Below are 23,612 nucleotides of genomic sequence, written 5' to 3'. Positions count from 1 at the left end.
AAACAACCTCATAACTAACTGAAGTTCCCCCAGATTCTGTGACCTCAGAAACTGCTGCTGTAAAGAGGAAGAGTAGAAGATTTACCCAGCAGACAATAAATAATCAGTTTTACAGCAAAAAAACATTCACGAATTCTGACGCTGAATAAAACTGTATCCAGAGAGTATATCTCTGTTCCTCCGCGGTCACAGGATGTAACGGGTCACAGTCTGAAGTTGGTGGAACACCGGCACTGAATGTTCTTTGCAGTGTATATATTTCCCATGATGCCCTCTGTGTGCTGACGGCAGTCTTGTGGTTGCAGCTGTTCTTCAGCATGTATCCGGACCGAGACAACCCCTGGAGGATGCTGGCCGTCTCCTCCGCCGACAGCTTCTGTATCCTTCCTGCTCACACTGACACCAGCCCAGCATCATCTACCATCAGCTTGATAAATAACAGCACAGAACATTTATTTGTGAAATTAACGTTAGCAAAGCCATGTTTGTTGGTTTACACATAAAAGAATGATTCCACGCAGCGAGGCATATAGGTGCAGACCAGGTATTGCTTTCAGGACTCAGGACCGGTTCAGGATCAGTATAACCCTGAAAAAACATATGCACAAGCCCAAATATGATGTTAAATAGACATAAAATGAAGTAAAATAGACGTATAATGATGAAAAATAGATGTCAAATAGGCATAAAATAATGAAAATTGACATAAAATGATGTTAAAATGAACTTAAAATGATGAAAATAGACTTAAAATGATGAAAATAGAAAATAGACTAAAATTTTGTAATATTAGGTAAAATAGACATATAATGATACAAATACATGTAAAATAATGTAAAATAGACGTAAAATGATTAAAAATAGACGTATAATTATGTAACATAGATGCAAAATTATGAAAATAGACGTAAAGTGAACACATAAGATAATGAAAACAACTTCAAACAACCCAAATGAATACTAGGAGACACAAACGACTACACGAGTAAATCGTCTACGAACAGAAGCATGTCTTGTTGCTATGGCGACATAGCAACAATAATTAAGTTTGAACTCTTCCGGAGCATTTAATCCCGTCCAACGTATCCCATCTGAGGAGCAGGAACAACCTCCCTGTGTTTGTCTTGACGGTTGCCGTAGCGATGAACCTCACAGATTTCCGGGACAACGCTCTGCTGAAGCTCCAGGTGGGGGGGCCGTTCGCCAGAGGCAAGGTGGACCTCACAGACCAGGACTACATCCTGATCCAGGTGGAGCAGACGGAGCAGGTGGGACAACGAAGGAGGAGGGGTCAGCAGGTGAGAGAGGGAGTGATGACATCATCATCATCTTCATCACTGTCTGTGTTAACCAGTGAACTCATTGATTGTCTGCTGACCAGGTTCTCTATAACTGGACCATCCCGCTCCATGGAGAACGCAGCGACCAGATCCTGCTGACCAAGACCTTCGAGATGGTCAGCAGGTAAGAACGCACACACACACATGCAAACACACACACACACACACACACACACACACACACATGCAAACACACACACACACACACACACATGCAAACACACACACACACATGCACACATATGCACACACATTTCCCAGCCTTGCATGTCAATTAAGATTCACAAATGTTCATGAGACTTTTGTCATTAATGTGTCACTCTCTAAGTATAGGTCTAGACCTTTATAGGCAATTAGCACAAATGCTAATCACTAGCATGCTGTCTATCATAACATCATAGCCGACTAACAACAATAACTATAACATTTGCCAGTATGCTATGTAATTTTAGCATTAATGCTTGTTTACTGGCTATTGTTATGCTGATAGCTATTAGCATTCATGCTGGAGATTAGCATAAGGTAATCTAAGGTAAACTAAAAAACAGCTTCACGTTAAAGTAACGTAGACCAGACCAGCAGCGTAGACCAAACCAGTAACGTAGACGTCTGTTACTGTAGCATCGAGTTAGCATGCCTAACTAAGTAAATCTGAACAATGGAACTCTTCAACCACAGTAACTATTAATATAATATAACTTGAACTTGACGGAGGTCTCCCCCCCCCACAGCGACCCCATCGTGATCAGCGTGCAGGCCTTCCTGCAGGACAGCGAGGTGGTTCCGCTCTCCATGACCCACCAGGCGCTCTACGTCAACGTGGAGACGCAGGTGGTCATCGCCGCCGCCATCCTGGCTGGCGTCTACGTGCTCATCATCTTCGAGGTGAGCCGCCGATACAGTAGAGGGAGCTCTGGTTCTACACAGTCCTACATTTGGGGGGCCCCGGACCCAACCCACCTACCTGGGGGGCCCCGGACCCAACCCACCTACTTGGGGGGCCCCGGACCCAACCCACCTACTTGGGGGGCTCCTGTCAGGGCCATATATGTACCATATTAATGACTGGGAGAGGGGGAGGAAGAGGAGGAGAGGAGCATGGCAGGAGGAAGAGGAGGAGGAAGAAGAGGTGGAGTAGGGGCAGGAGGAGGATGAGAGAGGAGGTGGGGAGGTGAAGGAGGATGAGAGAGGAGGAGGAGGAGGAGGGGGAGGAGGCCGGTCCTTGACAGCATCTTTGATCTCCTCTCCCAGCCCTGCCTGTGTTGTGCAGAAGGAGGTGACAGACCATCAGCTCCACCTTCCTGCTGCGTCTCCTCACTATAACGGCTTTATTTAAATGACAGGTTGCGTGACATCGGGTTGTTTAATGACGGTTTAAAAACACAGAAAGAGACAAGGTAACAACTATAAGAGTGTTTCAGAGAGGGAGACTGGATGCATCTATATCTACATATTGATGCATACATATATAGATCTATAAGTATATATGTGTGTGTGTATATCTGATTGGTTGTTCTGGTGTTGCAGGTGGTGCATCGTACTCTGGCCTCCATGTTGGGATCTCTGGCAGCGTTAGCAGCTCTGGCCGTCATCGGAGACGTACGTCTGTTTATTCTTCTTCTGTGTTCTCAGACTCATCTAAAGCTTCTCTTCCACAATTATTAATTCACAGACAAGTTTTAAACAGACAGACAGAAAGAAGCTGTTGGTTTTTTCTCACTTTTACAGCTTTTGTGATCTTCTGCAAAAACATATTCTCAAAAAGTTAAACAGCAAAACTTCTGTAAAAATCCTTTACATTGTTCCAATAGAACTATTAATATTAATTAGGGGTCCAGTTTGAGCGTCACTGGGACCCTTCAGGGGACCAGGGCCCCCGTTGGATTCATAAGATCCACACCTTTTTCTGCTTTTTCTTCACATAGATGATGATTGTTAGTCTCTCTCTCTCTCTCTCTCTCTCTCTCTCTCTCTCTCTCTCTCTCTCTCTCTCCCTCCCTAAGAGGCCCAGTCTGGTTACCGTCGTCGAGTGGATCGACTACGAGACGCTGGCTCTCCTCTTCGGCATGGTGAGACCCCTTACTTCATGTATGTGAACTACGATGGTGAGTTCAGCTGGTCTAAACGAGTCTGTCCTGCTGGTTCCAGATGGTGCTGGTGGCCATCTTCTCAGAGACCGGCTTCTTCGACTACTGTGCTGTGAAGGTGAGCCTTCACACAGCAACAACAACAACAACAACAACAACAACAACAACAACAACAACAACAACAACAACAACAACAACACAGCAGTCAGTGTGATGCATACATGTGTAAATGTGCAGGTTTATCTCTGGGACACTGGTCTCAGGTCATTTGAGCTGTTCCTGAGATCAGATCTGATACGTGAGTCGGTTCTACCTCCGCTCATCTGACATGAGCGAGATTCTAGAAAACCTCCGTCAGAAGTACAGCCGATACCGGACCGACGGGAACTGGGTCAGCAGGACACAGACCTGTAGAACAGAGACCAGGGGGATCGTGTCCTTCAGGGGGATCATGCAGCTCATGAATTTTAAGTATGAGCTGGACAAGGGCGGCCTCTTCAAATTAAAACACCTTCTCTGAGAGATGTGGTTCTATTACACAGGAGAGGTGCCCCCCCCCCCCTCAACGCGGCTTTATTAGCATTAAACATGGAGAGTAAGTCCATATAGGGCTATTTTTAGGATCTTGGTACACTTCACCTTCTGGTGCTCAGGGATGGATCACTGAACACAGAATGACCCGACAGAGACACGAAAAGACTACAAATAAAGATACAATGACAGAGAGACACACAAAGACTACAAATAAAGATACAATGAAACACAAAAAGATTACAAATAAAGATCATAATTGAAGCATTAAGAGGCTCGTTGATGACTCCCAGAACGGAGTGAATCCTGACGTTAGCGTCTCTGCAGGCCTACCAGCTCTCCAGAGGACGAGTCTGGCCGATGATCATCATCCTCTGCCTCATCGCCGCCATCCTCTCAGCCTTCCTGGACAATGTGACCACCATGATGCTCTTCACCCCGGTCACCATCAGGTACAGTAGAACCACTGGAGAAGACCTCTGAGGGACCACAGATAGTCTCTGGTTCTCCAGTATTAAGACATTTGTAGTCATCAAACTGTTTCTTAAATGAAACATTAGATCTTAGAGGAACCATTAACCTTTTTATATTCCTGTACGTGTATCTAGTTGGGCTAAAGGACTCTTCTGTGTCCGCCTGCAGGTTGTGTGAGGTACTTAACCTGGACCCCCGACACGTCCTGATTGCAGAAGTAATCTTCACCAACATTGGAGGGGCCGCCACAGCTGTGGGAGATCCACCCAACGTGATCATCGTGTCAAACCAGGACCTCCGCAAGGAAGTAGGCACCTTTTTTGTTCTGTAGGTGTTGTCCATGATGAGGGTTTAGTTCATCACACCAAAGGTTTCTAGTGAGTCGCTGTGTGAAAAGGTCAACTTCTCCTTGCCGTCCCTCCTCTGAGACGCTGCATCACCACCAGCTGACGGGACGTCTTCCCCGTGGCTTCGTTGGGCATCTGTTGACATTCTAGCCTTTGTGGGTGCAGCAGCATGTGGTCCCCCCCCCTCCACCCCCCCACCGGTTTACAGTAGCCCCCACCACACACAAAAACACACCAGGCTGTCCGGTTTGTCTTGGCTCCGTTTCCACGGTGACAGAAACGCTCATTCGGTCATGTCTGCCGTCCGATAAGCACAGCTTGTGTGTGCATGCATGTTTTGTTTGTTTGTTTGTTTGCGTGTGTGTGTGTGTGTGTGTGATCCTGCATCAAATGGAATCGCAATGAAGTGACCCTCGTCGCCAAATTGGAAACGGTCCAATCAAAAGAGGCGTTGAAATTGGCACTGAAATATGGACACGCCCGGGTCACAGTTTACAGCTGCAAGCGGAGACGCATGACAGCATAAAACACACAGATACACGTCTCTAGTGGTTTGTTTTCTTGGATAATTGGAAATATGTAACAGAGATTGATTGGAGTTAAATACAGGAGATTCAGATTTTAGTTCCAAACCAAAACGGTATCCGTCACTGCTATCTTTGACCCAATGCAAAACAGTGCAGAATAATGTGTTGTCCTGTATGAGTCAAGGACATTAAGTCTGTCAGAACTGATAAGAATCTTAAGATCTTTACTTGTAGGTATGTATTATATATGTGAAGGTATCTTTATTTAAACCTAGTTGATCTTTATGAGTCATCGCTGGTTTATCAGGGCTGGTTGTCCCTCCCCACTCTCTCCCCCTCTCCCTCCCTCTGCTGTGTGAAACACTAAATCCTGCAGAGGTCACTAAGAACCTCTCTGACTGTGGGCCGTTGTCTTCTTCCTGCTGTGTGATTAGAAGAAAGTGTTAGGGGGAATCACTCTCAGCATCTCCAGGCATCCAATCAGAGGCTTTTTGAAACGTTGTTGATGTCATACAAGGACACGTGTCCAAGGAAGTAAGACGTGCCTCATACCTGAGACTTAAATGATAAAAAAAAATGTTCGATAATTTTTTTGGCTAGAGCGCCGTTCAAGCCTTTTATTACTTTTTCAGACAGTGCACAAACAGGGAGAGAGAGGGAGATGACATGCGGGAATACGTCCCGGGCGGGAGTCACCCGGACCACTGCGTCGAGGACATTAAGCCTCTGTACATGGGGCGGCTGCCCTAAACACTGTGCCACCGGCGGCCGCCTGAGACATTCATGAGACCTGAGACATACCTGAGACCTGAGACATTCATGAGACCTGAGACATACCTGAGACCTGAGACATTCATGAGACCTGAGACAGACCTGAGACATACCTGAGACCTGAGACAGACCTGAGACCTGAGACATACCTGAGACCTGAGACATTCATGAGACCTGAGACATACCTGAGACCTGAGACCTGAGACATTCATGAGACCTGAGACATACCTGAGACCTGAGACAGACCTGAGACCTGAGACATACCTGAGACCCGAGACATTCATGAGACCTGAGACATACCTGAGACCTGAGACATTCATGAAACCCGAGACATTCATGAGACCTGAGACATACCTGAGACCTGAGACCTGAGACATTCATGAGACCTGAGACATTCATGAGACCTGAGACATACCTGAGACCTGAGACAGACCTGAGACCTGAGACATACCTGAGACCCGAGACATTCATGAGACCTGAGACATACCTAAGACCTGAGACATACCTGAGACCTGAGACCTGAGACATACCTGAGACCTGAGCCTGAGACCTGAGACATACCTGAGACCTGAGACCTGAGACATTCATGAGACCTGAGACATACCTGAGACCTGAGACCTTAGACATACCTGAGACCTGAGACATACCTGAGACTGGAGGAAAGAAATGCATTTTTCCACGTCATTTCCTCGAGCTGCTCTAAAACACGAAACCACTGGATGCACCTGAACGCCTCCTTCTCTCTACTATAACGATGTGAAAGATGATGTGAATCTTGGTGATGTCACACACAAATTAGCGCTCGCAGCCTTTTGTCTTCTGTCGAAACTTTTATTCTGGTCTTTGTGCTGCAGATAATCCCGGTGTGTGTCCTCAGCAGGACTGAGGTCTGGCCCACTAATGTGTGTGTGTATGAATCCTCCTGAGTGTTTGTCTCACACTCTTTTGTCTTGCAGGGAATTGATTTTGCCAGTTTCACCGGCTACATGTTCCTGGGGATCTGCCTGGTGCTGCTCACCTCCTTCCCCTTCCTGCGGCTGCTCTACTGGAACAAAAAGCTCTACAACAAAGAGTCCATAGAAATCGTCGGTGAGTTAAGAGGAAAGGCGGTCTTCATGTTGTCAAGGCGATGAAACGTAGATTGTAGGATTCCTCCGGATGGGGAACAATGTGGAATCAATTATGACAGGTGGTGGTTATCGGTGTGCAGCGTATTAACCTCCATGCTCTGCCAGGTCATGACCTCCAGTTAGACCCCATTAACAATGCCATCGGAGTGTCTCTGCCTTCTAGAGCCCGTCCACATTATCCCTATCATGTGACAGCGTCATGTGTTTTCTCTCTGCGATCACGGTCATTCTTTGAGTGATCTAACCTGGTTCACCACAGTTCTCTACATCGCATTAATGATCCGTTAATTATGAGAGCAGAAGAGGATCATTATATCTGTAGCCTACTGTCCGGACCAGAGGGAGAGTAAGACCCTTTAATAGGAATAGAACCCCTCAGGGTGAGACCTCCATGCTATAATCTCACTGCTGCTGCTGCTGGAGGGGAACTTTGCACCCCCCCCCCCCCAGGGATCTGGATAATAGGCAAGGTAATAAAACCAGGATATTTGTGGGAAATTGTTTTCCATTTCTCCCAGAAACTCATCAGTGTTTACCCACAATAATAGAGAGCCCCCCTACCTCAGAGAACCTCAGCAGGGGCTTGTTAAACAGAGACCTCCAAGCCCCCCAATCACCCCCAAGACCCCCAGTTACCACCAAGACCCCCAGTTACCACCCAGCCCCCTAATTACCACCCATCCCCTCAGTTACCACCAAGACCCCCAGTTACCACCAAAAACCAAGATGGTAACCACCAAAAACAGCCAATAAACCATTGTGTCCCAGAAACTCAGCCTCTCATCAGTGTTTACCGCCCACAGTGGAGGGCTCCCCTCCTTCAGAGAACCTCAGCAGGGCCTCATTAAACCAAGACCACCTAGCCCCCCAGCCGTCACCTTTTAAGGATTGCGGAAGGATTGAGGAACGCCGCAGTCGGCGGCTGTCGGCCGCTGTGTCACTCCCACTGAGCCCAGATTGGCAGATTGGAGGAAGCCGCTGCCACCACCGGCGATCGCCATGGTGACCGCTCGGTCCCTCAAAGTAAACAACACCCTGCAGAGCCTCCTCGCTGCCCGCCAACATGGCTGACCTGCTGGAGCCAGCGGCTAAACCAGCACCACCAGCTACGACGGGTAATTGTGCTTATCCGCTCACGGGGAATGTGTATTTCCTGTGGTGGTTAGATCCTATTATGGTCCCCTAGCAACCACCCTGAAACAGGAAGCCCCCTACTGGTGTCCACACAGCCCCCCCCCCCCCCCCCCCCCGGCTGTGCATTAGTCCATCTATGGGGGCTCAAACCATTGTCACATCCTCTCAGTAAGGAGCTCCTACCAGCCAGACCCCCTCCACCATGACACATGCTACACACTCTGTAATGACGGAGGTGTGGACTCTCTCTCTCCCGTTCCTCCAGAGCTGAAGCACGAAATCCGGGTCTGGAGGCAGACGGCTCAGCGCATCAACCCGGCCAGCCGCGAGGAGACGGCCATCAAGTGTCTCCTGATGCAGAAAGTCCTGAACCTGGAAAGTCTGCTGGGCAAACTGATGAAAACCTTCCAACGGTAACTATAAAAAAATCTATAATAAATAAATAATAATAATAATAATAATATCCATCCATCCATCCATGCATCCATCCATTCATCGTCTACCGTTATATCCTCCGTCAGTCTGCCCCAGGGCGGCTGTGGCTACTATTGTAGTTTACTACCACCGGTGTGACTGTGTGTGAATGGAACCTGGAACCCTGTCAGAGCGCTTTGAGTGTCTTGAAAAGTGCCATACAAATCCAATCCATTATTATTATTGTTATTATTATCCTGTATTCAGGGTCGCGGGGGGCTGGAGCCCATCCCAGCTGTCATTGGGCGAAGGCAGGGTACACCCTGGACAGGACGCCAGTCTATCACAGGGCCGACATGTAGAGACAAACAACCATTCACTCTCACATTCACACCTACGGGACATTTAGAGTCATCAATGAACCTATCCCCATCCTGCATGTCTTTGGACTGTGGAAGGAAGCCAGAGAACCTGGAGAAAACCCACGCTTACACGGGGAGAACATGCAAACTCCAATCCAATCCAATCCAATCCACTTTTATTTATGGAGCACATTTAAAAACAACAAAGTTGACCAAAGTGCTGTACAAGTCAAACAACAAATCACACAGAGATCAAAAGCACACAATAACACATACAGTATGTCACACAAAAAGACAAGTCTCTCAAGCTATGTCAAAAAGTCAAAGAAATTAAATGTGTTTTGAGGCGTGATTTAAACACCTGCAGAGTGGGGGCCTGCCTAACATGCAGAGGCAGCTCGTTCCAGAGCCTTGGGGCTGCCACTGCGAAAGCCCGGTCTCCCCTAAGTTTCAGTCTGGACTTAGGAACAGCCAGGAGAAGCTGATCAGAGGACCTGGGGGACCTTGAAGGAACATAAGGTTCCAGCAGGTCCGAGAGGTAGAACGGTGCCAAGCCATTCAGGCTCTTAAAAGCAAACAGCAGAATCATAAAATTAATCCTAAAACACACTGGAAGCCAGTGGAGGAAAGCCAGTACAGAGGAAATGTGCTCTCGCTTACGAGTACCCGTTAGCAGAGCAGCAGCGTTCTGGACTAACTGCAAGCGAGAGAGGGAGACCTGACTGACGCCAACATACAAGGCATTACAATAATCAAGACGAGATGTCATAAAAGCATGTATAACATTTTCAAAAACACTACCCACACAGAAGGAACCCGAATCCAACCAGGGAAGGCGACAGTGCTACCCACTACACCACCATGCAGCCCTGCTTAAGAAATAATAATTATTATTATACTACTACTACTACTACTAATAATAATAATAATAATCATAATAATAATAATAATAATAATAATAATAATAATAATAAATATTTGATTTGAGGGAAATGTAGTTTCAAACTCGTTTTTGTAAAATAGATAATTTGTCTTAAAATAAACACATTCTTTATGTATTCATTCACTCATTAATGCACATTTAGTTTAAAACACACTTCTTTCCCTTCTTAATTACTTATTTTTGGCTCAGAAACACTCGATGATGGAAAAGCACAACCATGTTCAAGAATAGTGTCCCCCCCTGATGGTGAATGATGTCTCCAGACCGGCATAACGATTATCGAGTGAATACGATATGAAACCAGAGGGAAACACCAAACTCTCATTATTTTTTATTAAGCAGCCAGTCCATGTTCCAGTTTCACTCTTGAGGATGATTATTATTCTATAATTAATGTTACACTTTTAGAAGAAGTTAACATGAAATTAAAATGTTTTTGTGTCCGGCAGACAAATCTCTCAAGAGGACAAGAACTGGGAGCAGAACATCCAGGAGCTGCAGAAGAAGGTGGGTGTCGGTGTTATCGCCGTGGCAACGCTGGTCAGCTGTTTGATAAAAGTGTTTTCTTCACATACTGTGTTGTTCTGCTCTGCAGCACCGGATCACCGACACGGTTCTGCTGGTGAAGTGTGTGTCCGTCCTCGCGCTCGTCATCTTCATGTTCTTCCTCAACTCCTTCATTCCCAGCATTCATCTGGACCTGGGTAACCCCCCCCTCTCTCACCCACGTTTTCTTTTGGCATATATTCAGGTGTATATATAGTCAATATAAACAAGTTGTTTGGTTCCGCTAACACCGGATGTGTGTAGGAAACTATGTAAGGACACTATGGAAGATATTGAAATATGTATATCAATGTCTATACAAATGTAATACCTGCTCTCATAAAAAGGGGCACCATTGGTCAGACAGAACTTTATAGAGTTCACTTTCAAGGATTGTGTCCAGAAGAAAAGTTACTCAAAACCTGGAATAATGTTTGATGAAGTCTTAACGTCTTCTTGCGATGAAGGTTTTTCCTCCTTTCATGCCCTGGAAAGAGGGGACATTATGAGGAGCCTAGTTGTTTCTTGTTTAAGTCCAATTGTCCTGACCGCTGGGTCAGCAGGAGTTTAACGTCCTCAAGAGATCTGCTTTATTTCACCCCCAGGCAGTTTGATGACCCTCTTGAGTTTCTTCCTGGGGGTTTAAGTGACTCCTGAGAAAAGGGGGAGAAGCACAACTCTAATCCATGAGTTTGATTATTTTGATTATTGGTTCATCAATAAAATTTGTCCTGATAGTTGAGGAATTAAAGGAACTGATATGTTCCTACAAGTGAAACCTACCGCTAGCATCTTAGCCCAACCGTCCCGATCAATAAACACCCATAAGATGACAATTTGGCCTCATATAAATAAAACCAGCAATAACTATCAACAGCCATCACCCTAAGGACCATAACAAGGCATTGTCACACGTTGTTATGTATTAATAGAAAAATAAATGTACGTACATTCATGGGAAGTTAGCTAACATAGATGCTGATTGTGAGCGTCGTAATAAAGATTGTGAAATCTTTTCTCTGGAATATTGCCCCCATATTGAATACGCTACATAGTTACGCTACATCGTTACGCTACATTGTTACGCTACATCGTTACGCTACATCGTTACGCTACATCGTTACGCTACATCATGCTACATCGTTACACTAGCCTACATCGTTACACTACATCGTTACACTACATCGTTACGCTACATCATTACCCTACATCGTTACGCTCGTTGTGCTACGTTGTTACACTCGTTATGCTACGTCGTTATGCTACGTCGTTATGCTACGTCGTTATGCCGCCGTCACAGACGGGTCTTTCAATAGATATAAACTAAATTCCTACTTTTGTTAAATTTCAGCTGTGAATCTTTCGCGAGACAGAATTAAACCTTGCAGCTTGTTATCGTACAGGTTGACTAGTGGACGAGATACTCATGTTGTTTACTTTGCTCCGTCAACCTTTTCCAAATCTGCAGCGGACGACATTGCTCATAATGGACAAGTCGATCAGAAGCTGCTCGGACTGAAAGCTCCTTTTAATGGAGCTCTTCAGCTTCGTTGGCGGCTGGTATTTACTCGCGGCTCCATTCGGGATGCAGCCTCGGCAAATATCAATGTAGTGTGTATGGAAATCAGGAGTGTCAAATTCTCTGTTATTTGTCCTCTGATGTGTGAAAGGGACATATTAATTTTTAGATCATGGTGTAAATCTTCATTTTGTTAGTTGAACCTCGGCTCCTATAATAAGCTGATAATAATAAACTATATAAATAAAAATACAGAAGGTCAGACCTTTTAAAGGACAGAAATGTTGAAACCCATTAAAGCCCCAATGTTTGATCACACAACCATTCCAGCATCAAGTTAAATACATCCTGGTATATCAGGCTTTTAATCCAGAGTCTGGGCTTCTAAATAATATATTTTTTAACTATTTTCCACCAAGTTAAGTCATTTTTCTCACGTTTGTCCTATGGAGTAAATACATGCTGTTCTCCTGGTGTCCACTAGGGGCACCGCTGCATTGCTTGATGCAATTCATCAAAATCAGTGTTGTAGATAATTACTGACATATCCCGACTATGATTTAGTGGTATTTTGGAAACTACCTTGCATTTAAATGGTTACAATTCTGAAAATAAATGGTTGACAACATTAAGCTGCAGTATTAAAATTAACACAACAAAACCTCCATAAAACATGCTATGAAATGTAAGTGGATTGATTGAGTTTAAAGGCAGAGTAGGTCATTTGAAAAAAAAGTATTTTTACTTTGAACGTATCGCTGAACTGATAAAGTCCCGCCCCCTTTTCGTTCAGACCTCTGTTTTAAAGTTTCATAATAAAAGATAATAATATTCTCTAATAATATTCTGAATAGTATCACCTACTCAACCTTTAAGTATTCATCACTTCTGCTCACAACTGTTCTTGCAACTTTCCCATCGTCCAGTTGTTCAGTCTCATTGGCCCACATTTACCCTCAAAATGTCCCTTTAAAGAACTAAACGATGCGTTAAAAACACGTTTGTAGACCAGGTTTTGCTGAACTCAGGAGAACCATGTAAACCTGCTGTTCAGTCTCTCATCTTCCCTCCATCCATCTCCTCTCCATGTCCTTCCCTTGATCTTCTTTCTTCACTAATTCCCAGCAGTTGTGAAATTATTTCCCCAAAGGCCTCACCGAGACAATTACTGCTGCTCACCTGTTCAATCACATCTTCCTCCAAGTGGATGAACAAACAAAAAAACTCTCTCTCGCTGTAAATACCAGCAGGCTGCTGCCAACTTCTCTCCTCGAGACCAGAATGTGTAAAAATGTCATCAAACTCTGGGAGGCCGAGCGAAGGTGTTAATCCTGGTTGTTTACGAGATTATAGTCGTGCGTTGGACACGCCAGATGTTCTGTCATTTTTCATTTTCACATGGACATTTTGCATTTTTCTCGAGCATAGACTTGCTTCATTTTCGATTTGATTTATTTTGTTGGCACATAAATCAAAGCAGCAGAAAAACAATAACAAATGAAAAAGAAGCAGCTGGTGAGATAAAAAACAAAACAAAAAAAACAACAACAAAAAAACCTCAGGACTTTTAGGAGAAATCTCACCTCGATGAACATAAGCAAATACAAAAAAAATATAGAATCAACTAAAGTAAACAAACAAGCAAAATCATGAAAAACAAAAAGCAACATAAATGGAGCAGCAGAGATGACAAAAAGTGGAAATGCAGACTTGGATGTAAAAACTGCTGTGCTTGCACCTTAAAGTTGTACTCCCTAAGATTTGAGATGCGTTGCTTCTAGTGGCCCCTTTGGTGGTAGATGTAACTGCAGGCGAGCCTCTAGGACCTCATCTCCCAGAGTTCCTTTGGAAACCGAACAGTGTCGACTGTATGACGTCAGTTGTGTGTATTAGAGCCTCTGTAGGGAAAAAAGGATATTCAGAGAAAAAAAGTCGCAAATTTGCCACTCTATAGTGGTCATATAGGAAGTTAACACGCTGCTTGACCGGATGTTTGCCATTGCTATAACAACAAGTGAAAGCTACCGCGAGCATCTGAGCCCAACCGCCCCGATGAGATGACAATTTGGCCTCATATACATAAAACCAAGAATAACCATCAACAGCCATCACCCCAAAGACCTCAACCAGGCATCGACACCCGTTGTGATGTATTAATTAGAAAAATAAATACATTCATGGGAAGTTAGCTAGCATGAATGCCTGTTGTTAGCATCATAAGAGAGTAGCAAATCTGCAACTTTTTTTCTCCGAATATTGCCCCCCTCTCGGCTCTGTTTGTAGAACTATTTTTTTTAACAGACATTGATTTGACAAAGTACAGTTTACGGATTCTGAAAGCAGAGGACTTTTCAAAACAGTAGAACATATGTTTGAAATTTGTTTATTTAGGATAAACCCCCTTGAGGTCCCAACATAAAACACAGTCACTCCATAATAACAGAGAAATGAGAGAAAATAATAATTAAAAATAACATATACATTATAAACATTCTGAGTTATGACCACTAGGGGGGCCAATGTCCAAAAATAGATTAGCACATTGAGTGGATCACCAAATACAATTAGTAATAAAAATAAGATGAGAAATAACAGAGACAAGATTTATTTATTAGTATAAATCTTCTATGAATAGATCATCTTCCATCGTGGTTTACGTTTACTTATAGAAACGGTGAACAGATGGAGCTGCATTTCCTTCAGAATTCTTTTAATTCATTTAAATGTGTCGTATGTGAGACCGATATGAGACTCTGTCTTCTGGTTCTGGTCTCTCAGGTTGGATCGCGATCCTTGGGGCTCTGTGGCTCCTGGTCCTGGCCGACATCCAGGACTTTGAGATCATCCTGCACCGGGTGGAGTGGGCCACGCTGCTGTTCTTCGCCGGCCTCTTTGTTCTCATGGAGGTATTTAACTCCAGAATCATCACGTCCCAGAAAACTAAACTAAACTCTCAATTATGTTCCATGAAGAACTTATTATATCCGGACCCAATGGGTGCTGGGGTTTTTTTCATTCAAATTGTTTTTTTCTTTCAGGCTCTGGCTCAGCTGCAGCTCATCGACTACATCGGAGAGCAGACGGCGCTGCTGATAAGAGTGAGTTCTGCCTTGATGATTGAGGCTCAGGTGATACCATATTACATATTGATCCTTCGGTTCTGAACTCAGTCCAGGTCTCTAGTCTACATGTGATCCCCATCAGCCGCTGCAGGTAATGTGCTTCATACAGCCGGAGAGAATTACTCGATGAGGACGTCGGCCGCTCTGAGTTGAAAAATCACACGTGACAGGCGGGGAGATATCCACGGTTCCTCAACCAGCTGCAGCAGAGCATGTAGAGAGGCCTTGCCCCTTCCTGCGTCCCCAATGACAACCTTTTTTCAGAACAAATATATCTACGTTAAGAGATCAATTATTATTTGATCCTGTTTGAATTGCTCCCTGAACTCCACTAATCTGATGTTTGTCAGGTTAACAGATAAAGTCTCAGTTTGTCGTCGAAATTGAGTTTAGTGTGAAACCGCTCGGTGAACTACAATTTTGGTCTCAAATACAAATACAACGTACGTCACCAACACGGCCGTTAGCTTGACTCGCTAGCTAGCTAGCTAGCTAACTTAGTTCTAGGCCCTTTGTTATTTACTTTGTACATAAATAATATTGGAATGAATATTCCAAATGCAGCCTTTCATTTTTATGCTGATGACACAGTCATATATTGCTTTGCACCCACGCCTGCAGAAGTGTTTGCATATCTGCAGAATGCATTCAATAGAGTGCAAGAACAACTCTGCCAACTGCAACTTGTTCTAAATGCAGATAAAAAAAACTTCTGTTTTTTACTAATTCTAAATCAGCAAGATCAAGTCAGTCTGTCATTGTCACCAGTTATGGTCAACACATTGAACTTGTCTCTACTTTTAAATATCTAGGGTTCTTGATTGATGACCACTTGTCTTTTAAGGCACATATTCAGTATACTGTAAAGAAGCTGAAGCTTTTACTTGGATTTTATTTTAGAAATAAGTCTTGCTTTTCCTTTAGGGTGAAACAGAAACTGGTGGAGTCAACCTTTCTTCCGATTATTGATTACGGTGATGTGTTATATATGAATGCCTCCGTTCAATGCCTCCTCATGCTGGATAGTGTGTATCATGGTGCTCTGAGGTTTATTACAAACTGTGGAGCTCTAACTCATCATTGTGTCTTATATAGGAATGTAAATTGGCCATCCTTATATGTGCGCCGTATCGGCCATTGGTATGTGCTGATTTACAAGGCTATTCTTAAGATGATTCCATCTTATTTATCATCCCTTTTAATTTTGAATAGTAGTACCTATAGTCTTCGCTCTCAGGACGTTTATCATTTTACTGTTCCTAAGGTCAGAAAAGAAATGGGGAAGAAAGCTTTTAGATTTTCTGCTCCGAGTACATGGAACAATTTGCAGTCAGAGCTCAAACTCCAAAGTCTGGTATCTCTCAATGTATTTAAGTCCTTGATAAATTCCATTACATCCAGGCTTCAGGAGTGTAAATGTTTTATTTGATTGCAAATGTTTGACCAATCTTGTAAATTCTCTTAACTAATTTTGAAAATTCAATTGCTAATTGTATTCTAATTGTTTGTTTCTTTTTTGTCTATGATTAATGTGATGATGTGTTTGTAACTTTATGTGCTGCCATTCTTGGCCAGGTCTCTCTTGCAAAAGAGATCTTGGATCTCAATGGGACAAACCTTGTTAAATAAAGGTTATAATAATAAAAAATAATAACTCAGTAGGCCTACATCCCCAACACAGCCATTGGGTCATCTTGCTAGCTAGCTAACGTAGCTAGGTACGTCACCAACTTGCTATTAGCTTGTCTAGCTAGCTAACTTAGCTAGGTACGTCACTTATAGCTATTAGCTTGTCTCGCTAGCTAACTTAGCTAGGTACATCACTAATAGCTATTAGCTCGTCTAGCTAGCTAACTTAGCTAGTTACATCACCAAAACAGCCGTTAGCTTGTCTTGCTAGCTAGCTATGTCACTAATGTAACGTGATCTTAACTGACGTGTTTTTATCCAGCGACTCTTTTTATTAGCAGGAAGAGAAAGGAGCAGACGTGTTAATAAAGAATAACGGGTGTGTTTGATTTAAATCGGGGCGCTGACAGCAGCTGTTCTTGCCCCCCCAGGCGGTCCCAGAAGACCAGCGTCTGGCTATAGCCATCATCTTGGTGATGTGGATCTCGGCTCTGGCTTCGTCTCTCATCGACAACATTCCCTTCACCGCCACCATGGTGAGACTTTCAATTTACACCATCACGCTTCACACAAGCTAACTGCTAATCGCTAACTGCTAATTGCTAACAGTAACGCTCTCCTCCTGGTGACGGGAACACGACACACACATACAAGCCTTCTTATACAGTACTTCCTGTGTTTCAGGATGGGTTTCTGTTTTCACTGATGTAGAATCCATCTCTGTCCCTGCAGATCCCCGTTCTCATCAACCTGAGTCAGGATGCAGAAGTGAACCTGCCAGTCAAACCGCTCATCTATGCCCTGGCCATGGGGGCCTGTCTGGGGGGTACGTGGTCCTGGTTTATACAGATATAGGGGGACGCTTTATGTTGGCTGGCCTTTTAGTGACAGCGGACCCTTGAAGACGACCTCGGTCCCCACAAGACTGCATCTGGAATCCATTTTCTCTTCATGTTTACAATGAGTCCATGTAGGGAGGAGGTCTGGGAGGTGGTCTGGGAGTAGGCCTGGGTGATTGTCTGGGAGGAGGTCTGGGTGGAGGTCAGGGTGGAGGTCAGGGTTGAGGTCTGGGAGGTGGTCTGGGTGGAGGTCTGGGACGAGGTCTGGGTGGTGGACTGGTCAGAAAACACAGGACTTTCACCCAGGAGACTGATGTTAGTGTCCAGTTAGAACCAACTAGTTTAGTTGTGTTTTTGTTTTAATGAAGCCTAATCAATAGTTTTTTTTGCCTCATTTGAATTGTTAGGATAATTTGGTTGTTTTGTTATTCTGTTTTTGTTTGTTTGTTTTGTCGTATTTTTATGTTGTTTTGTTGTTCAGATGATTCACACTTTAAATAAACGTAATGTAACTGAGAGAGCAGGTTAGTTTTATGGGAAAGTAATTTTATATGAGCTGTTATTTATTATTATTATTATTATTATTATTATTATTATTATTATTACAGCAGCACATTAATGTTGAACGCGTGTCCTTCATAACTTTGCTGAATGTTTTTATGCGAATGTCCTTCAGCAACCTTGAAGTGCAGGAGTGAAGTTTTAACACTTTAACCTCTCTGGATATTTCGGTCTGCAGGAAATGGCACGTTGATCGGAGCGTCGGCCAACGTGGTGTGTGCCGGGATCGCTGAACAGCACGGTTACGGCTTCTCCTTCATGGAGTTCTTCAGGTACGTCTGTCTCTCTGAGCACCGCCGACACACATGTCACATCCTGTTCAACTCTCAGAGGAGATCATCCAGTAAAACACATGGTGTAATTAGTGTAAATTGTCATGGTCCTGAACAGGGGTCCACTGAACTGGATCAGACCAGTTAGAGCTCCACTTCATCTCTCTCTGTGTTTTTACTGGATACAAACGGCTCTCGGCTGAAGCCTGTAATTGGCTGTCTGGGGTCAAAGGTCACAGCTGTTGAGAGTGACTGGTCCCGGTGTCAGGTGGATGGATTCGCGGCCCCCGAGCGAGGAGTCCTTTATGATGGACCAGAGGAAAAATGACCCCGATGGTTAGTTGGTTGGATGCTGATCTTCATCAGACCATGAACCCGAGGATCATGGTCCTCTATATGTGTTATGTGTCTATATGTGTACGGTCCATGTGGTGCAGATCCATGGGGTCTATGATCCACGACTCAGAGAGAAAAAAACACTTTACTACCTTGAAGACAAAATAGGGCCGGATTTAAAAATTACAGGATACAAAAATATTTTTTTCATTTATAAATGTATTTATTTATTACTTTTCAAGGATGTTCAGTAAAATCTGTGACACACTAATAATATTTGTTTCTCGGAACTGTGTTTACCTGAGAGGTTAAACCAGTGTTTTTGTGAATGGAGGCTGGTGGCTTTGAAGAGAGCAGAGATAACGGCTTCAGTTCCCCATCAGAAAGAACATATTCTAAATATAGTTTTTATTTACACTGATATTGATTTAGTGCAGCAGATTAATTGCAAATTTCAAGAGAATCGTTCACTTTGGTATAAAAGCATGATATTTGGCACAGATACTATCTAAGGGTCACTTTTTGGGAAAAAGTCGTTGGCCACCCAAAATTTTATTTTTTTTTTCAATATGGCCGCTATTTCTGTGTAAATGCTCATTATGTCGATAACATAACATAGCATAACATTTTGTGAAAATACTCTCTTAAGAATGTTTTTTTGGAGAACAGTGCTTGTCCCTGAAAAAAAATCGAGATGACAACCATATTTCAAGATGACCGCCATTTCTCTTAAATCCTTACATCAATTTATCAAATGGTGATGCTATCATCAAGACTGGTACAAATGTTCTTAAAGGAACATTCTCATGGAAAAAGGTGTGTGCCACTCAAAAATTCAAGATGGCGGCCATTTTCAAGATGGCCACCATTTCTGTCAGAGCTCAATGTAATGTGTTAAGGAAGGTTTTGTTTAATAGAGTGAACGTCATTACACAACCAGGGCACACTGGTGACTTCACTGCTGTGGAACTCAGCATGGGGTTCAGTGTCAGCTGATCTAGTTTTACTTAGACTGTAGTTCTTGACTAGTAGTAATAGTATAGTTAAGTTTAGTGTCCCAAATGCTGTCTAACAGCCCCTCATCAATTAGCTAGTAATTTTGGGGTTTTGTTGCTCACTTCGAAAAGAATTGGCTATTTCTGAACTTCGCACCTCTAATGTTGACTCAGCTAGCGTTCACATCATTAACCTTATTGATTTGCTTTCCTCATTAATGTCACTGCTGTTCGCTAACAGCTGATTGGATGTTTCCATTTGAGAACCAGAACAGATGAAGTTGACCTTTAAGACCTTCATTTGGGCACGCATGTAGTTGAGTGGTTAGAGCACATGCCATGTACCCATGTACGTATATACGCAGCCGACCCCAGTTAAAATCCTGGCCAGAGGTCTTTTGTTGCATGTCACATCCCCCTCTCTATCCCACTGCTAAATAAAAGGCGTCTATGCCAGAAAAAAAATCTTTAAAAAAGACTTCATTAGCAGGAAGTCTAACATGTAGGACGATGTATTTGGGCCACTGAAGAAAAAAAAAATACAAATAAAAACATAGCTGAGAGAGGGGGGCAATATTCAGAGAAAAAACCCCGCAAATTTGCAAGTTTATTACGATGCTAACATCCGGCATCTATGCTATCTTCCCATGAATGTTGGCATTTATTTTTCAAATGTCGTAAACATGCATTTTAATCAGGGAGATACAGTTGGAGGGAATATGTTCTGCAGCCTGATCTTTTTTTTTTGTTGTTGCACATTTTTGCCAGTCATGCTGCTCATCGGACGGTCAAACGTCATTGGACGGTCAAACGTCATTGGATGGTCAAACGTCATCGGACGTAGACGGGAGCGTTCCTCCGGTTTATCTGAAGAAAAGGCTCCGAGATTACATCGGCACTTTAAAGAGCTCCGTTCACGTAGGATTAAATCAACGTACGATGAAGATGAAGCCTCCTCCTACTCCCATCCGGCCTCAGCCGTCACACTGCGGCCGTGATGGCCGAGCAGATCAGCACAAAGAGAGCCGGCGGCGTAGAGGTGACCTAGGCCGTCTGATTATGATACAAGGTTAGAGATCTCATCCATCTTAGCGTGGACGTTCATCACACAGAGATCACAATCAACGTGGTCTCATGAAACTCATCCCTTAAAAGCTCCTTTGGTTCATCAGCGACCTTGAATCCTTGAAGAATACATTATTCCGCCTCCACGACGAATGGAGAATAAACAAAACAGACAAGTCCCGACGAGCTGAAGTCAGATGGGGTCTATGAACAGCAACACAGAAAACAACTTTTGGCGAGATTTAGGAAAAGAGGAAGGACGCAAAACAATGGTCTCCTGGGTGAAAGTCCTGTGTTTGTTTGACCCATCCATCGGCACCAACCTCTTCTCTACCTGGACTTTATCACTCCAGAGGTTCAGGTCGTATTCTTGTATTCTTGTATTTGGATTTAGATTTGTATACTCTATCGGTCTCAAGAGAGAGGGAAGTTGCTCATATCGGATTTTTCTTTATCGTGGTGACGATGAATTTAGTTGACATGTAGAACGGGACATCATTGGTGTAGAAATGCAAGTAGAATGTTTGTTAAGTTAGCGCTGATATTTGGTTTCTATTGTGACACAAACACTGGTCTCCTGTGTGAAAGTCCTGTGTTTGTTTGACCCATCCATCCACACCAACATCCTCTCTACCTCGACTTTATCAATCTTGAGGTTCGGGTCGTATTGTTGTATTCTCGTATACTCTATATTATACATACAGTATATTGTATGGAGGAGTTGGTCAGGTTGGAGTGAGTCGTGGTGATGATGGATTTAGTTGAAATGTAGAGCGGGACATCATCGGCGTAGAAATGCACAAATTTCTATTCCAATCAGCAAAGTCTTCAGTTTGTTTGACCCGTCCGTCCACCCTGACCCTTTCTACACAGACTTTGTCGTTTTTTTTTATCTTGACGTGGTATAATTCCTATGGCCACTAGAGGGCGATGTTGTCTCGTTGAGTTCGTATCAGTCATGAAAAGATGATGACATCAGATGGATGAAGTATTTCCTGCTAGAAGGTTTTTTGTCATGAATGGGACAGGAGTTGAAGGTCCGGTTCTCGGTGAAACCTTGATAAAATTATCTTTGTTTGGCCGGCTGACATGTTTCTACCTTTCCAAATTATTTTAGTTGGACATTTTTCTCTAAGTGTTTTTTCCTCAGTATTCACATCCTGTTTCAAACCTTTTGATGTGAAAATAAAATGATAATCACTCTGACCTTTGCAACTCAGTTCAATTGGCTACTGGACGGTAAACGATTTAAATGCACAACCACGTTGCACCAGAACCCTTATTAATGGGCCCAAGGGCTCGACAAGCCTCATTAATCCTCAGTTCAAGTACTAATTTGACATTTCCACACGCATATTAAGGTGGAAACTGCATAATTTTATACATCTGAATGAAGAAATAGTTGTAGCAATAAAGAGTAAAACGTTGACACACAATTATCAGAGTGGCACAAACACACTCACACACAAACCCAACATTTACTCTCTCACCTGAGAGAGAGAGAGAGAGAGAGAGAGAGAGAGAGCGCGCTATGTTTTATTTGTCCTGATTATGATGCAGTGTAACAAGGGTAACTAGTAATGCGATGGCGTATTAGAACCACTCTAGGAAAAAAACAAAAAAACAGCCAAGAGAGGAGGGCAATATTCTGCAAGTATAAACAGTCGCAGATTTGCTACTTTATTACAATGCTAACAACAGGCATTCATGCTAGCTAACTTCCCATGAATTTATTTATTTTTCGAATTAATACATCACAACGTGTGTCAGTGCCTGGTTGAGGTCTTTGGGGTGATGGCTGTTGATGGTTATTCTTGGTTTTATATATATGAGGCCAAAATGTCATCTCATCGGGGCTGTTGGGCTAAGATGCTAGCTGTAGCTTTCACTTGTTGTCATAGCAACAGCAAACATCCGGTGTATCAAATTTGCCACTTTAGAACACCAGATGTTTGCCGTTGCTATGACAACAAGTGAAAACTACTGAATCAATCATCATGTGATCTTATGTGAACGTACACATGTTCTCATTTAGTTTTGCGTTTATAGACTTATTTTCAAAATAAAGATTTGTCTGTTGGTAGAACTACATTTAGATGAAGTAGAATGTAAAGTTGACATTCAGCCAATTGAGCATCAGAAATAAATGATCAGTGATGAATCTCAGCAGGAAGATGAACAGCATTAATGAAGGATGGAGGAGATTCTCTGCACTGTCTCACAGTGACATCGTCAGCTCTGACTGATGATCAGTTCTCTCCATCATTCAGAAGGCTGCTATAGTTTTTTATAGTTTTTCCTGCGTGGACGGGCATAAACCTCTTCTCCTCCTCTGAGTCAGACCGGAGGCAAACAGATCACTGGCCTTGAGATCCGCCATGTGTCCATATAGGACATGGGAGACGTCCAAACGATAGACCATCTGCATGTCTGGAGTCATCTTAGGGCACATTTTTAATTGACAATGCTAATTGAGGCACAAAATGCTTCCATGCTTCCTGCTAATTCAATGGCAGCTAAACTACATTTCAGTCCTAAAAGAAGAATATGGCTGGCTGTCACATGGAGGGCTTTAGATTCTTTCCTCGAAAAACACTTTGTGATTGTTTGCGTGTCTCACAGCAGATAGCGAAGCATCAGCAAGCCGACTAAGTCATTTTGTTTTATT

General features: G+C 43.4%; 1 protein-coding gene across 1 annotated transcript in view; it reads left to right on the top strand.

The window, feature by feature from the left end:
- oca2 (oculocutaneous albinism II) overlaps positions 1–23,612 on the top strand; it is a gene marked incomplete at its 5' end in the record, with an annotated part of 30,152 nt that overhangs the window by 4,682 nt on the left and 1,858 nt on the right. The window contains 18 exons of the mRNA XM_084011955.1: positions 306–378; positions 1,141–1,298; positions 1,382–1,464; positions 2,072–2,225; positions 2,868–2,939; positions 3,344–3,409; positions 3,489–3,545; positions 4,286–4,410; positions 4,601–4,739; positions 7,034–7,166; positions 8,607–8,754; positions 10,510–10,567; positions 10,656–10,764; positions 14,904–15,031; positions 15,164–15,223; positions 17,308–17,412; positions 17,609–17,702; positions 18,455–18,548. Coding sequence (XP_083868081.1) covers positions 306–378; positions 1,141–1,298; positions 1,382–1,464; positions 2,072–2,225; positions 2,868–2,939; positions 3,344–3,409; positions 3,489–3,545; positions 4,286–4,410; positions 4,601–4,739; positions 7,034–7,166; positions 8,607–8,754; positions 10,510–10,567; positions 10,656–10,764; positions 14,904–15,031; positions 15,164–15,223; positions 17,308–17,412; positions 17,609–17,702; positions 18,455–18,548 — 1,856 coding nt within the window. The remainder of the gene's footprint in view (positions 1–305; positions 379–1,140; positions 1,299–1,381; positions 1,465–2,071; positions 2,226–2,867; positions 2,940–3,343; positions 3,410–3,488; positions 3,546–4,285; positions 4,411–4,600; positions 4,740–7,033; positions 7,167–8,606; positions 8,755–10,509; positions 10,568–10,655; positions 10,765–14,903; positions 15,032–15,163; positions 15,224–17,307; positions 17,413–17,608; positions 17,703–18,454; positions 18,549–23,612) is intronic.

Source organism: Eutrigla gurnardus (genome assembly GCF_963514095.1).
Source record: "Eutrigla gurnardus genome assembly, chromosome: 6".
NCBI classification, from domain to species: domain Eukaryota; kingdom Metazoa; phylum Chordata; class Actinopteri; order Perciformes; family Triglidae; genus Eutrigla; species Eutrigla gurnardus.
The sequence above is the reverse complement of the archived record's forward strand: the minus strand, read 5'-3'. Positions and strand labels throughout refer to the sequence as shown.